Source organism: Coregonus lavaretus (genome assembly GCF_964263955.1).
Source record: "Coregonus lavaretus genome assembly, contig: HAP1_SCAFFOLD_8950, whole genome shotgun sequence".
Lineage (NCBI taxonomy): Eukaryota > Metazoa > Chordata > Actinopteri > Salmoniformes > Salmonidae > Coregonus > Coregonus lavaretus.
In genome coordinates, this window is record NW_028162474.1 from 1,609 (window position 1) to 18,062 (window position 16,454).

Below are 16,454 nucleotides of genomic sequence, written 5' to 3' on the forward strand. Positions count from 1 at the left end.
ACATTCTTCTTATTTCCCCTCCTCTTTCTGTCCCTGTCTTTGCCTCTCCATCTCCATCTCCCACTATTTTCTACCTTCTCTTATACATCCAACTCAACTCCCCCTCTTTATTTCTCTCTTTATGTGTCTCTGCTCACCATCTCTCAATTCCTCCCCTCTTTTCTTTCTTTCTTTCTTTTTCTTTCTTTCTTTCTTTCTTTCTTTCTCCTTTCTCTCTCTCTCTCTCTCTCTCTCTCTCTCTCTCTCTCTCTCTCTCTCTCTCTCTCTCTCTCTCTCTCTCTCTCTCTCTCTCTCTCTCTCTCTCTCTCTCTCTCTCTCTCTCTCTCTCTCTCTCTCTCTCTCTCTCTCTCTCTCTCTCTCTCTCTCTCTCTCTCTCTGTGTGCTACAGGAGATAATGGATCGTATCTATAAGAATGTGATGACCAAGGTGGAGGAGATGAGCAGTGCTCAGAGGACTCTGTTCACTCTGGCCTACAACTACAAGCTGGAGCAGCTCTCCAAAGGACACAGCACACCGCTGTGTGACAAGTACGTCAGTCTACTACTGTACACACACACACACACACACACATCCTTAAATATTCACACTGTATCGATTACACACACATAACCTCATCCAAAAACAAATAACATAATGAAGCACAGTTAATCCAGGAAGTGTAAACATGAATTTCCTTGCAGATTAACTGAACTGCTCCCCCTCCCCTCTCCTCCACTCCCTCCAGCCTGGTGTTTAAGAAGGTTCGGTCCCTCCTGGGGGGGAAGACCAGGGTGCTGCTGTCGGGCGGGGCGCCCCTCTCTGCCGCCACCCAGCGCTTCATGAACGTGTGCTTCTGTTGCCCTGTGGGCCAGGGCTACGGCCTCACTGAGACGTGCGGAGCTGGCACCATCAGCGAGAGTAAGAGAGAGGGGGATAGGGTAGGAGGGGGGGAGAGAAGGAGAGAAGGAGAGAAAGGGTGGGAGATGGGGAGTAGGAGTGAGGAAAGGAGGGGTTTTTTGGATGAAAGAAATGGGAGGGAGGAGAGAGTAGTGGATACAGAGGGATAGGGTAAGAGGGAGGAGAGACAGTAGTGGATACAGAGGGATGGGATAGGGTAAGAGGGAGGAGAGACAGTAGTGGATACAGAGGGATGGGATAGGGTAGGAGGGAGGAGAGAGTAGTGGATACAGAGGGATAGGGTAGGAGGGAGGAGAGACAGTAGTGGATACAGAGGGATGGGATAGGGTAGGAGGGAGGAGAGACAGTAGTGGATACAGAGGGATGGGATAGGGTAGGAGGGAGGAGAGAGTAGTGGATACAGAGGGATGGGATAGGGTAGGAGGGAGGAGACAGTAGTGGATACAGAGGGATGGGATAGGGTAAGAGGGAGGAGAGACAGTAGTGGATACAGAGGGATGGGATAGGGTAGGAGGGAGGAGAGAGTAGTGGATACAGAGGGATAGGGTAGGAGGGAGGAGAGACAGTAGTGGATACAGAGGGATGGGATAGGGTAGGAGGGAGGAGAGAGTAGTGGATACAGAGGGATAGGGTAGGAGGGAGGAGACAGTAGTGGATACAGAGGGATGGGATAGGGTAGGAGGGAGGAGAGAGTAGTGGATACAGAGGGATAGGGTAGGAGGGAGGAGAGAGTAGTGGATACAGAGGGATGGGATAGGGTAGGAGGGAGGAGACAGTAGTGGATACAGAGGGATGGGATAGGGTAGGAGGGAGGAGACAGTAGTGGATACAGAGGGATGGGATAGGGTAGGAGGGAGGAGAGAGTAGTGGATACAGAGGGATGGGATAGGGTAGGAGGGAGGAGAGAGTAGTGGATACAGAGGGATGGGATAGGGTAGGAGGGAGGAGAGAGTAGTGGATACAGAGGGATGGGATAGGGTAGGAGGGAGGAGAGACAGTAGAGCAGGGCCCTGGCAGGGTTACCATGGTTTGGTTAGGTTACCACGGTAACGGATGGGGAGCATTCAGCATAACAGTGCCGCTGTGTATTATACAGTGGTCAGTCACTGCAGTTTGTGATGATGATGAGGTGTGTGTGTGTGTGTGTGTGTGTGTGTGTGTGTGTGTGTTCCAGTGTGGGACTACAGCACGGGGCGAGTTGGAGGACCGCTCGTTTGTTCTGAAATCAAGCTCAAGGATTGGGTGGAGGGTGAGTGACACAGACAGACGGAGGAGGACCCCTGGGTCTCTTTTTCCACACACACACACACACACACACTTACGAAAACAATGTCATATAGTTTACAAATCCATCCTACATTATTTACACACATGCCCTAGTCAGTGTGAGAGATGGACAGCGTTTTAGGGGAAAAATCACTCTCTCATATTTCAACTGCATTCACCATGACCTGGTAAGGAAGTCATTCAGAACACAACTCTTTCCTCTGTACAGTTTTCCATCATACAGTGCCTTCAGAAAGTATTCACACCCCTTCACCTTGTCCAGTTTTTGTCAGTGTGTAGCGGTAGGACGGAGTCAGGCGCAGGACACAGAACTTGGTCAACGACGTACTTTACTTATCACAAGTAAATAAACATATCCTCCACGCAGGGAAGAAAATACAGACTCACAATGCAAATGACAAAAAGACAACAAACAATCACGCACAACACCATGAGAGAACCAGAGGGTAAAATAGGGAAACAAATTAACGTACATTGGAACCAGGTGTGTGCAATAAAGACAAAACAAGTAGAACACAGAAACAAAGATTGGTGGCAGCTAGTACTCCGGTGACGACGAACGCCGAAGCCTGCCCGAGCAAGGAGGAGCAGCCTTGGCTGAATTCGTGACAGTACCCCCCCCCTTGAGCCGTGCGCCGACACCGGCCTCGGGGACAGCCAGGAGGACACGGAGCAGGGCGAGTCGGATGACCTCGGTGGAAATCCCTCAACAGGGAGGGATCGAGGATGTCCCTCCTAGGAACCCAGCACCGTTCCTCCGGACCGTACCCCTCCCACTCCACGAGATACTGCAGGCCCCCCACCCGACACCTCGAATCCAGGATGGAACGGACTGAGTACGCCGGTGCCCCCTCGATGTCCAATGGGGGCGGAGGGACCTCCCGCACCTCAGACTCCTGGAGCGGACCAGCTACCACCAGCCTGAGGAGAGACACATGGAACGAGGGGTTAATACGGTAATCAGGAGGGAGCTGTAACCTATAACAAACCTTGTTCAATCTCCTCAGGACTTTAAATGGCCCCACAAACCGCCGACCCAGCTTCCGGCAGGGCAGGTGAAGGGGCAGGTTTCGGGTCGAGAGCCAGACCCGGTCCCCCGGTGCATACACCAGGGCCTCACTGCGGTGGCGGTCGGCGCTCGCCTTCTGTCGCCTGATAGTCCGTTGCAGGCATACATGGGCAGCGTTCCAGGTCTCCTCCGAGCGCCGAAACCATTCATCCACCGCAGGTGCCTCGATCTGGCTCTGATGCCATGGTGGCAGGACCGGCTGATAACCTAGTACACACTGAAATGGAGATCGCGAACATCAGACGGAACATACACACCACCCACTGGACACTGCGGGGGAGTGGGCTCCGTGCGTAACGCCTGCTCGATGTCTGCGTCAACCTCCCATACCACCGGTGCCACCAGACAAGAAGCCGGAAGTATGGGAGTGGGCTCCCTGGACCGCTCCTCTGTGTCATACAGCCGGGACAGAGCGTCTGCCTTAGCATTCTGGGAACCTGGTCTGTACGAGAGGGTGAAAACAAAACGTGTGAAAAACATGGCCCAACTTGCCTGGCGAGGGTTCAGTCTCTTCGCCGCCCGGATGTACTCCAGATTGCGGTGGTCAGTCCAAATGAGGAAAGGGTGTTTTGCCCCCTCAAGCCAATGTCTCCACGCATTCAGAGCCTTAACAACAGCTAACAGCTCCCGGTCCCACACATCATAGTTACGCTCCGCCAGACTGAGCTTCTTCGAGAAGAAAGCACAGGGGCGGAGCTTTGGTGGCGTACCCGAGCGCTGAGACAATACAGCTCCTATCCCAGCCTCGGACGCGCCCACCTCGACTATGAATGCCAAGGAGGGATCAGGATGAGCCAGCACGGGAGCCGAGGTGAACAGAGCCTTCAGGTGACCAAAAGCCTTGTCCTCCTCAGCTGACCACTGCAGGCGCACCGGTCCCCCCTTCAGCAAGGAGGTAATGGGAGCCGCTACCTGACCAAAGCCCCGGATAAACCTCCGGTAGTAGTTGGCAAACCCTAAGAATCGCTGCACTTCCTTAACCGTGGTTGGAGTCGGCCAATTACGCACGGCTGAAATGCGGTCATTTTCCTTCTCCACCCCGGACGCGGACAGGCGGTAGCCTAAGAAGGAGACGGACTGTTGAAAGAACAGGCATTTCTCAGCCTTGACGTACAGGTCATGTTCCAACAGTCGACCAAGCACCCTGCGCACCAGGGACACATGCTCGGCTCGTGTAGCGGAGTATATGAGAATATCATCTATATACATCACTACACCCTGTCCGTGCAGATCCCTGAAAATGTCATCGACACAGGATTGGAAGACTGAGGGAGCATTCATCAACCCGTACGGCATGACGAGGTACTCATAGTACCCAGAGGTGGTACTAAATGCCGTCTTCCACTCATCCCCTTCCCGGATACGCACCAGGTTGTACGCGCTCCTGAGATCCAATTTGGTGAAGAAGTGCGCCCTGTGCAATGACTCCGTCATACTAGCAATGAGAGGTAGTGGATAACTGTACTTCACCGTTATCTGATTGAGACCTCGATAGTTAATGTACGGGCGAAAACCTCCATCTTTCATCTTTACAAAAAAGAAACTCGAGGAGGCAGGGGAAGTGGAAGGCCGAATGTATCCCTGTCCCAGAGATTCGGAGACATATGTTTCCATAGCCGCCGTCTCTTCCTGTGACAGAGGATACACGTGACTCCGAGGAAGTGCAGCGCCCTCCCAGAGATTTATTGCACAATCCCCCTGTCGATGGGGTGGTAATTGAGTTGCCTTCCTTTTACAGAAGGCGAGAGCCAAATAGGCTTATTCGGGAGGAATGTGCATAGTGGAGACCTGGTTTGGACTCTCCACCGTAGTTGCACCTACGGAAACACCTACACACCTCCCCGAGCACTGATGAGACCATCCCTTGAGAGCCCTCTGTTGCCACGAAATATTGGGGTCATGAGAGGCTAACCAGGGAAGCCCCAACACCACTGGAAACGCAGGAGAATCGATCAGGAAGAGACTAATTCTCTCCTCATGACTCTCCTGCGTTTTCATCCAGAGTGGAGCTGTGACCTCCCTAATCAGGCCTGACCCTAAAGGGTGACTATCTAAGGCATGGATAGGGAAGGGCACATCAACAGGCACAATAGGGATCCCTAATCTATGTGCAAATAGACGGTCCATAAAATTCCCAGCTGCGCCTGAATCTATGAGCGCCTTATGCTGGGAATGCGGGGAAAACTCAGGAAATTCTACATGAACACACATGTGCGCAACAGGGAGCTCTGGCTGAGAAGGGTGCCTACTCACCTGGAGTGGTCCACCAGTGCCCTGCCTGCTGCCTCGACTCCCTGAGGACCCTTTCCAGCACCGACCAGCAGTGTGTCCTCTGCGGTCACAGTTGGTGCAGGAAACAGCCCCCCTTCCGGTCACCCTTAGATCAGCACCTCCAAGCTCCATCGGTGTAGGGTCGGAAGTGCTGGGTAATGGACTGGACGGACCCTGATCCGGACGTCCGCGGGTGGCCAACAGGTTATCCAGTTGTATCGATAAATCTACCAGCTGGTCCAGGGTAAGGGTGGTGTCCCTGCAGGTCAGCTCCCGACGAACGTCCTCCCGTAGGCTGCATTGGTAATGGTCGATCAGGGCCCTCTCATTCCATCCCGCGCTGGCTGCCAATGTCCTGAAGTCAGTGCGAAGTCCTGTGCGCTCGTCTTCCCCTGTCTGAGGTGGAACAACCGTTCCCCCGCCGCTCTCCCCTCCAGTGGATGATCAAATACCGCCCGGAAACGGCGGGTGAAATCCTCATAGCGCACCGATGCCGCGTCTATACCTCCCCACTCAGCGTTGGCCCACTGGAGCGCTTTCCCCGACAGACAGGAGATGAGGGCGGACACGCTCTCGTATCCCGAGGGAGCCGGGTGGATGGTCGCCAGGTAGAGCTCCACCTGGAGCAGAAACCCCTGGCACCCGGCTGTTCCATCATATGCCCTCGGGAGCGAGAGCCGAATCCCACTGGATCCAGGTGGTGAAGGGGTGGACAGCGGTGTGGAGTGAATAGTAGTGGAAGGAAGTGTAGAAACCCCCCCTCTCCCATCGCTCCATAGTCTGTACCACTCTATCCATGGCTGTTCCAAGAGTCTGTAGCATGGTCGAGTGCTGCTGGATGCGTTCCTCCACCGATCCTGGAGGAATGGATGTACCTGTAGACTCCATAATGGTGCGGGATTCTGTCATGCGTCAGTGTGTAGCGGTAGGACGGAGTCAGGCGCAGGACACAGAACTTGGTCAACGACGTACTTTACTTATCACAAGTAAATAAACATATCCTCCACACAGGGAAGAAAATACCGACTCACAATGCAAATGACAACAAGACAACGAACAATCACGCACAACACCATGAGAGAACCAGAGGGTAAAATTGGGAAACAAATGAACGTACATTGGAACCAGGTGTGTGCAATAAAGACAAAACAAGTAGAACACAGAAACATAGATCGGTGGCAGCTAGTACTCCGGTGACGATGAACGCCGAAGCCTGCCCGAGCAAGGAGGAGGAGCAGCCTCGGCTGAACTCGTGACATTGTGTTAGAAGGTGGGATTAAAATTGATTTGTCAACGATCTACACAAAATACTCTGTAATGTCAATGTGGAAGAAAAATTCTAACATAAAAATATATATATAATGAAAAAGAAAACACTAATATATCATGATTACATAAATATTCAACCCGCTGAGTCAATACATGTTACATTTGACATTTTAGTCTTTTAGCAGACGCTCTTATCCAGAGTGCATACATTTTGATACTATTTCATGTTAGATTCACCTTTGGCAGCAATTACAGCTGTGAGTCTTTCTGGGTAAGTCTCTAAGAGCTTTGTACACCTGGATTGTACAATATTTGCACATTATTCATTAAGAAATTCTTCAAGCTCTGTCAAGTTGGTTGTTGATCATTGCTAGACAGCCATTTTCAAGTCTTGCCATTAAGCAACTCCAGTGTATATTTGGCCTTGTGTTGTAGGTTATTGTCCTGCTAAAAGGTGAATTTGTCTCCCAGTGTCTGTTGGAAAGCAGACTGAACCAGGTTTTCCTCTAGGAATTTGCCTGTGCTTAGCTCTATTCCGTTTCTTTTTATCCTAAAAAACTTCCTAGTCCTTGCCAATGACAAGCAAACCCATAACATGATGCAGCCACCACCATGCTTGAAAATATGAAGAGAGGTACTCAGTGATTTGTTGTGTTGGATTTGCCCCAAACATAATGCTTTGTTTTCAGGACCAAATGTTAATTTATTTGCCACATTATTACTTAAGTGCCTTTTTGCAAACAGGATGCATACAGAGATGAGGTTGTCATTCAAAAATCATGTTAAACACTGTTATTGCACACAGAGTCCATGCAACTTATAATGTGACTTGTTATGCACATTTTTACTCCTGAACTTATTATTAAGGCTTGCCATAACAAAGGGGTTGAATACTTATTGAATCAAGACATTTCAGCTTTTCATTCTTAATTAATTTGTAAAAATGTCTAAAAACATAATTCCACTTTGACATTATGGGCTATTGTCTGTAGGCCAGTGACACAACATCTATTTCATCTATTTAAATCCAAATTCAAGCTGTAACACAACAAAATGTGGAATAAGTCGAGGGTTGTGAATACTTTCTGAAGCGACTGTACATGGTCTATTCTGTGCCAATCATCTTATCTAATCTAGTTTACTCTATCCTAGTTTGGACCGCAGAAATAGGACATGCTGTCTGTATTTTATCCACTCTGTGTTTCCTCTGTATTAACAGTACACTCTACTCTCTATATTTCTGTGTCCGTCTACTCCACTGATATCTATTGGTCTTTATTTCCTCCCCTGCTCTGTCCTCCAGGTTGCTACCACAGCACAGACACGCCCAACCCACGAGGCGAGATCCTGATTGGCGGGCCCAACGTTACCATGGGTTACTACAAGAACGAGGCCAAGAACCAGGACTTCTTTGTGGACGACAACGGCCAGCGCTGGTTCTGTACAGGAGACATAGGAGAGGTCCATCCTGATGGATGCCTCAAGATCATTGGTGAGGAGCAGGGCTAACACCTCTTCTGAATGTCCTCATTCTCGGTTTCTGAATAAAGAGACATCTACTCTATTCCAAAGTGTTCCCTTTCACAATGGTTATGCACCCAGGTTCATATTTGCTAAGATAAACATTTACATTTGGGCATGTCCATCAAAGGAGGCTGGTGGGAGGAGCTATAAGAGGATGGGCTCATTCTAATGGCTGGAATGGAATCAATGCAACGGAGTCAAACACATTGAGCCCATCCTCCTCTAGCTCCTCCCACCAGCCTCTCTGGTGTCCATATACAGTAGTATGTAAATAAACTCCCTGATACCGCTTATGTCAGCACACCACATCAACATCATGCCCAGAACCACTGAAACCCTTCTAAATAACCTATGCCCCTACGTTCTTCCATCAGTCTAGCAGGGCAGCTCCCAAGAACAACTATTTCCCAATTCCACCTCACTTCTGAGAATTCCTCTTGAGCCATGTTTACTTTAGACTGAAGAAATTCTACTGCTCTGTCGTTCTGCCCCTGAGCAAGGCAGTTAACCCACTGTTCCCCGGGCGCCGATGACGTGGATGTCGATTAAGGCAGCCCCCTGCACCTCTCTGATTCAGAGGGGTTGGGTTAAATGCGGAAGACACATTTCAGTTGAATGCATTCAGTTGTACAACTGACTAGGTATCCCCCTTTCTTTTCCCTGTTGTCTACATCTGTCTGTAAAGATTTACAGTGCAATGGAAAATGTGATTTTTCTCCTCCAGTCCCTCCCCCCCTCCACACACACACAGTGTGACAGTGTGTTCCTGTGTCTACAGATCGTAAGAAGGACCTGGTTAAGCTCCAGGCTGGAGAGTATGTGTCTCTGGGGAAGGTGGAGGCCATGCTGAAGAACTGCCCCCTTATAGACAACATCTGTGCCTACGCCAACAGGTGTGTGTGTATGAATCAGTCTATGTAAAAAAAAAACAGAGACATGGTGGTGTCTTCTTAACCGTTATCTCTCTTCAGCGATGAGATGTACGTGATTGGCTTTGTGGTGCCCAATCAGAAGCATCTGCTGTCGCTAGCGGAGCAGTATCGTATCCGGGGCTCGTGGGAGGAGCTGTGTAACAACACTGCCATGGAGGAGGTGGTCCTGCAGGTCATCACTGAGGCCGCCCTATCAGGTGAGAGGTCAAAGGTCATCAGACCTTGGAGCGAGAGGAGAGGGACTTTATAGATAGATGGTAGTGGTAGTAGTAGATACAGGTTATAGTCAGGTTGAAGCTCTACTTTTGCCATCCATTCCTTTTGGTGGTTGCTTTGGTTATATCTCTGACTGGAGTTGTGATGCATTTCCTCTTCTTGTCTGTCTTTGCAGCCCAGCTGGAGCGGTTTGAGATCCCCCGTAAGATCCGTCTGAGTCCCGACCCCTGGACCCCCGAGACGGGCCTGGTGACTGACGCCTTCAAGCTCAAACGCCAGCAGCTGAAGAGCAAGTACCAGGACGACATCGAGAGAATGTACGGCGGGAAATAGGACCAGACCAGACCAGAACCTCTCCAAGCACAGAGCCAGCATCTGCCTCAAGCCTCCCAGCTCCGTCCTCCTATCCCCACCCGACCACCATCCCGGACGAGCCCCCAGAAGCACTCAAATTACTTTAATCTACTTTGTTCTCATGAGACCAAAAAAGATAGACAGAGAGAGAGAGATAGATAGAGAAACAGATTGAGAGAGATAGAGGGAGAGAAATAGCGATATCAAAGAGAGGAGGCTGTGTTGTTGCAATATTTCTACTGTTCCTTTATTCAATGAAATGGCTTTGCTTAAAAATTCTAATCAATAGACAATAGCCTAGCCCTGAAGAATGTTGGAGAGAATGATTAGTTAGGTGAGAGTAAGTAAGGGGTGTTGTTGGAACACCCTAATATCTCCATGTTCATTCCACTTCTTGCCCTCTTTGGAGATGATTTTCCTCCAGATGTGAGTTATGAGACAGGCCAGGTAAGGTCATGTTGCCTGTGGAGCCAGTTGAGCTCTGTGTGCGCGCGTGTGTGTGTGTGTGTGTGTGTGTGTGTGTGTGTGTGTGTGTGTGTGTGTGTGTGTGTGTGTGTGTGTGTGTGTGTGTGTGTGTGTGTGTGTGTGTGTGTGTGTGTGTGTGTGTGTGTGTGTGTGTGTGTGTGTGACAAGGAGGAGAACTGGAGGAGAAACAGCACATTTTCTGTTGCCTGTTGAGCTCATGTCTGGTAGTGGTCCCATGTGGCTCAGTTGGTAGAGCATGGCACTTGCAACACCGGGGTTGTGGGTTTGATTCCCACAGAGGACCAGTACCAATGAAAATGTATGTACTCACTACTGTAAGCCGCTCTGGATAAGAGCGTCTGCTAAATGACTAAAATTGTAAATGTCTGTCTGACCGTTGTTGAAGCACAAGCTCAGGTTGGTTGGAAAACATTGTTTTAACCCCAATGCCCTTCTGTCTGAGGGTGTCAGGAATGCTAAGCCATGAGAGCCTGTAGAGTGCAAGTAACATTTCAATGAATAGCTGTTGTTTAAGTATTTGTTTTTCTCCTTTAATTCTGTGATTCTGTCCACGTTAGTCTAGACTCCTCATTGGCTGATTATCTGTCCAAGTTCCAAATCCAGGGCTCCTCATTGGCTAATTCTCAGCCCTGTTCCTGAATCCAGGTTTTTCCATTGCTTATTCTCTGATTTATTTCAGAACCTAGTTCTGCCCGTAGACTATTCTTATTTCCTGCAGGACAGGAAGCAACTAGCTGTCCTCGTTTCTTTTTGTTGTGGTTGTTGTGTTTTGTTGATCCTGTTTTTCCTGCTAAGTGAGGCTTTAGCACTGTGATTTCCATTATATTCCCCTCTGCCCGTCTGATCCTACAAGCACGAAGTCAACAGAAGGTTCAGAGAGACTAAGATAAGATAAGATAATGACTTTATTATCCCCTTGGGGAAATGTGGGTTGTGGCTAGGGCACTGAAATGTTGAGTCTCTGCCCCTAGAAGAAAAACGAAACATTTTGAGGTGAATATACACTACATGTCCAAATGTATGTGGACACCTGCTCGTCGAACATCTCTTTCCAAAATCATGGGCATTAATATGGAGTTGGTCACCCCTTTGCTGCTATAACAGCCTCCACCCTTCTGGGAAGGCTTTCCACTAGATGTTGGAACATTACTGCAGGGGCCTGGCTCGTGGTCTGCGTTCCAATTCATCCCAAAGGTGATCAATGGGGTTGAGGTCAGGGCTCTGTGCAGGTCAGTCCACACCTATCTCGACAAACCATTTCTGTATGGACCTCGCTATGTGCACGGGGGCATTGTCATGCTGAAACAGGAAAGGGCCTTCCCCAAACTGTTGCCACAAAGTTGGAAGCACAGAATCATCTAGAATGTCATTGTACGCTGTAGTGTTAAGATTTCCCTTCACTGGAGCTAAGGGGCCTAGCCCGAACCCTGAAAAACAGCCCCAGACCATTATTCCTCCACCATTGGCAGCTCTAGCAGGGCAGAAATTTGCAGGACGAACTGACTTGTTGGAAAGGTGGCATCCCTATGACGGTGCCATTCTACTGCCAATGTTTGTCTATTGAGATTGCATGGCTGTGTGCTCGATTTTATACACCTGTCAGCAACGGGTGTGGCTGAAATAGCCGAAACTACTAATTTGAAGGGATGTCCACATACTTTTGGCCATGTAGTGTATGTATTTTCAGTACTCTATCATTCATATTATTGTTATTATTTATGTTAATACCAGTTAATACTACTCTAATGCCAGTTAATAATACTCTTATTCCAGTTAATAATACTCTAGTCATAAACTCATAATGTTTGTAAGAAATATGTAGATTGGTGAATACCATTTTCTTTCAGTGGTAGAAAACATATTTGTACTCTGTTATAGGTGTGCACTTACATGAACCACACATTCACTTACTAATGTAAGAGCTGTCATTGTAGAACCACTGCCATGCTTGGCGTAGACAGTGTGCAATATGATAATATAACATTTGGACCAAACTAAGGTGGGATTACTTGGCCGATGGCAAGAAGAGATGCACACAAAACACTTCAGTACAACAGTTGAGAATTTAGATAATTTAGTTAAGAGCACAGCTTCAGCATTTATTTGTGTGTGTGCGCACGCGCGCTCTCGCACTTGAAAAGACCATTCCTTGTATGTTGTTGAATGTGATACACCACAGCAAAAGATGGCCTCAAGCTTTCCTGAATGGTACAAACATTGCTCTGTAGAACATCATTCCACACATGACACCTGTTGCCTTTTCTTGTGATTTCAAGTGGATAACTACACATAGGAAATATTTTAATAACAATGCTGTACACAGTAATGTAAAATATAGTTTCTTGACAGTATGTGTTACTGTAACCCAGAAGAACATGCCTTTCTGATGTTTTCCTGTATACTGTACATACGGTATATGAGGGGCAGTGATCACTGAAAAATGAATATGTAAAGTCTCTATGTTAAATCTATTGTAGCTTTATAATATAGACCCGTTTTGTTACTCATCTCCCAGTTTGTCTGTGGAATCTGCCTTGTAACATAAGAGCACCAATTGTATTTATTAGTAATTTGCCTTGGAAATTATTACATGAAGAAGTAAATAAAGATTGTGTTTGGTCTATCAGTGGTGTCCTGAGTTATTTGAGTGCAAATTGAGAAATTAGGCTGTTGTCCATTATGTCGTCCATTACAATTAGACCCATAATAAAGCAGTGATTGGTGACACACTGTTAGGTGGTTATGATGATGATGACTGCGTGAGAAAGTTCTGTTTGAGCTGTAAGAGCGAACTCTTTGAAAAGGGTCCAGGCTAATCAAATGAAACAATTGTGCCCACCATCGTCATTCGTCATTGACTACTTTTTGAGGCAAAAATGTCCCAACCCTTCCCGTTAGCACTATCCTAGACAATGTGTTGCTTAAGTGGTTAAACTCTGTTTAATGATCTGTAATAAGAACATTTAACATGTAGGTGAATGTGTAGTAATATCCCACTAATCACGGATCAACGTCTTTTGGACGTATTTTTGGTCTGGACCGGACCAAATCTGAACCAGCCAAATCTATGTTTGGTTCAGATTTGGTCCGGTCCGATCCGGCCTGGATTTGGCCAAAACATGGTTCAGATTTGGTCCGGGACGAAATGTGTACTTGTTTGGGGGCGGACCTCAAACGTTTGCATTTTGGTCATTCAGCAGACGCTCTTGTCCAAAGCGACTTACAGTCAGTGCACTCAACTAAGATATATAAACAACATATCACAATCATAGCAAGAAAAATATATTTATGTAACCGTTACTGATAATGTTATTGTAGTTGAAGCAGTTTATTGTGTAGGTTGGACTACTTTGAACATCATCGCTGACAGTTTTCAAGTTTATGAAAAATCTAACATAAGTGCATGTGACAGATGGAGCAATAATACATGTTGCAATCTTCAGTTGGCTCCTCTTCCCAATATTAAATGGATAAAAAAAGTATTATTGTGATATAATGCTTACTTCATTGACAATGTATGTGCAGTTGAAATTTGGCCATAGAATCAATGACCAAAAAAGTATTTTCAAATTTCATTCAGAATCGAAAATGAACCTGATTGGGAAATAAGTATTTTCAATGTCCGGAAAACACATATTTTCAAAGTCTGGTAAATATGAATTTTCATCTTTCATTCAGAACCGAAAATGAATCTGATTTCAACAAGTCCGGAAAATATGTAAATTCAGCATCCAGAAAATACTTATTTTCAATGTCTGGAAAAGCGTTCTTTTAAATATCCAGAAAATACATATTTTCAACATCCTGAAAATATGTCTTTTAAACTTCTGGAAAAGACGTATTTTTACCTTTCATTCAGAACCTAAAATGAACCCAACTTCATTTTGCTTACTAGGAGTTGCACTATTGTAATGTCAGGATTTGTGTGCAAGAGTTGATGCATTGTTCACCCATAAACTCACATGAATGCATGTCGATTGAAGATGATTTTGGATAAATTATATAACAGCCGTTAAATATTGTATTTTGTCAGAAAAGGCTAAACCAGTTTAGTAACTTAACAGAATTGGAACATAGCGTTTCAAAATCTGATAATCATTGTTTGTCACATTTTAGTCTGGGCAGTGTCCACTCCGAAATTTGACATTGGGCCAAAACTTGCCTCTCGACTACAGAACACTCACGTGATGGGTGACATCCCAAGGTAGCTATATAAATATTCCCATGCACTTGGATATCCTGTTAAATTCGAGAGGCTCACGAGGACACGGATCATACAGCTGGGTCCACATGTTCCACAGCTCTGTTGCTCGGTAAATTGGATAAGTAGTGCATCATTAGTAACAATATGCCATTGTTCACTAAGTTATGTCTTATACAAGTTTAATTTGGCAAAATAGGCATACTTTTATAAGCTTAATCAAATAATTCTTATAGCCTGCAATTGAGGAATGGTGTGCTTAAAGGTGTGCGTGAAAGTGTGTGTAAAGATGTGCGTAAAAGTGTGGGTAAAGAATCAAGATCATAACCTCTGTAATTTTTCTGTTTTTACAGGAAACTTTTCAGTCCACCTCATAAACTCCACTGAGGATGGAGAGGTCAGACAACTTCACAACGCCCCAAGTTCTTCCCCTGCAGAGGGCTAATAGTGCGTCCCAAACGGACAAAAGCGATGGCAACGCATACGTGTACATTTTCATAGTAATCTCCTTCTATGGGGTCTTCCTCGTTGGTATAATGCTGGGCTATGTTCGCTCCAAAAGGCGGGAGAAGAGAAGGTCGAACGTTTTTACGCGCCTGGTGCACGAGGAGGAGCAGAGGGAATGGGGCGCGCTGCAAAAGAAGCACAGTATCACCATGCCCTCCTTCCAGGTGTCGCTTCCCTTCTCGGCGGGGAGCCAGGACTTCTATGAAGGAAGGGTCCTAAGCTCCCCTCTGGCCTGCGCCCTGTTCTCCATTGAGCAAAGCAGTGTCCGTTCACTGTGCTCCTCCGCCGACGTGCGCTTTGCCATCGAGGAGGAGTCGGACAGCGAGACCGGAGGGCCGGATGAGACCCTGAAGGGCAGCTCTACTGACAACAGCGACGACTCGGCCGAGATACAGATACTCCGAGAGGACCTGTGACGCTCAGAACAGATGATGAGAGGGGAAATAAACGCAAAAAAAACGGTAGACTTTCCATCCCTCTACGTCATATAGGAATTAAGTTGAGATATTAATGACTGGTAAAGTTTAGCTCGACATATGGAACAAGTGCTCTCTAACCATCCGGTTCTGAGCATTGAAACGTACCTGGAACCCACTTGAAATATATTTTCTGTAACGAAACCCTCTTATGATGTAGCCTAATGATTTCACTGTGCGGTGTTAATAATGTTTATGTAGGTTTACTTGGGGTTGTTGTGTAAATGGAAGAGAAAAAAACAAAGCTCTGTTGAAAAAAATCCTGCTCTATTTAAGAGATATGGTTCTTCTCTTCTCTTCTAGGGAAATAAATGTTTTTATGTTGAAAAAAGTTTATCCTCTTTTTTAAATCAAAGGGAGGTTGCAAAATCTAGTTTTCTCCAAAAGGGGGCAGTGCTGCAGTAGTTTTACACCACCTGTTGCTGAGGCACACCAGTCATTTCAGTAGAATCAGCATAACGTGGGGTTTACCATCCTGTCCTTGCATTGTCTTATTTGTTCTGAAGTGTTGGCATACTAATTGATCGAATAAGAAGCTATTTTTTTCAGGCAGTTAGCTGATTATTTATTTTGACCTATTTACATTTAAGTCATTTAGCACAATTAGCAGACACTCTTATCCAGAGCCACTTAAAGGAGCAATCAGGGTTAAGTACCATGCTCAAGGGCACATTGACAGATCTTTCCCCTAGTTGGCTCTGAGATTCGAATCAGCAACCTATATCTGACATGTCATCATACGGTAAGATTAGGCCAAACCATCCCACCCACTGGAGACCTTCCCATCCGATAGGAATCCTGGGAAACGAGCCCGGAGAATGCTGGGATTTCTCCTAATCGGTGGCGACAACGCAACTACAGCCCATCCCCCTCTCAGGCTCCCACCCACCCACACACCATACCATATCAGCCCCGCTGCAGGCCATAATGCTCACAACTCACTCCATTGACAACATGCCAAACC

The 16,454-nt window shown here is 47.0% G+C and overlaps 1 protein-coding gene and 1 pseudogene across 2 annotated transcripts; both read left to right on the forward strand.

Moving 5' to 3' along the window:
• The first annotated feature begins 324 nt into the window (after nt 1–324).
• Nucleotides 325–12,932, forward strand: LOC311119204 (fatty acid CoA ligase Acsl3-like). The gene is made up of 7 exons (XM_084193937.1): nt 325–528; nt 726–898; nt 2,073–2,147; nt 8,098–8,286; nt 9,097–9,211; nt 9,290–9,447; nt 9,642–12,932. The coding sequence occupies exons 1-7, from the start codon at nt 395–397 to the stop codon at nt 9,797–9,799; spliced, it is 1,002 nt and encodes a 333-aa protein (XP_084050063.1). The 5' UTR covers nt 325–394; the 3' UTR covers nt 9,800–12,932.
• Nucleotides 12,933–14,366: 1,434 nt separating this feature from the next.
• LOC311119205 (potassium voltage-gated channel subfamily E member 4-like) lies at nt 14,367–15,787 on the forward strand (annotated as a pseudogene). Its single transcript, XR_014615737.1, has 2 exons — nt 14,367–14,619; nt 14,861–15,787. The product of XR_014615737.1 is annotated as a potassium voltage-gated channel subfamily E member 4-like (transcript).
• Nucleotides 15,788–16,454: the final 667 nt, after the last annotated feature.

Bases quoted from the DNA above. Each gene is read 5' to 3' on its own strand.
- LOC311119204 (XM_084193937.1), top strand. From the start codon at position 395: ATGGATCGTATCTATAAGAATGTGATGACCAAGGTGGAGGAGATGAGC. The intron at 2,148-8,097 runs GTGAGTGACACA...TCTGTCCTCCAG, and splicing joins GCTCAAGGATTGGGTGGAGG to GTTGCTACCACAGCACAGAC. The intron at 9,212-9,289 runs GTGTGTGTGTAT...ATCTCTCTTCAG, and splicing joins ATCTGTGCCTACGCCAACAG to CGATGAGATGTACGTGATTG.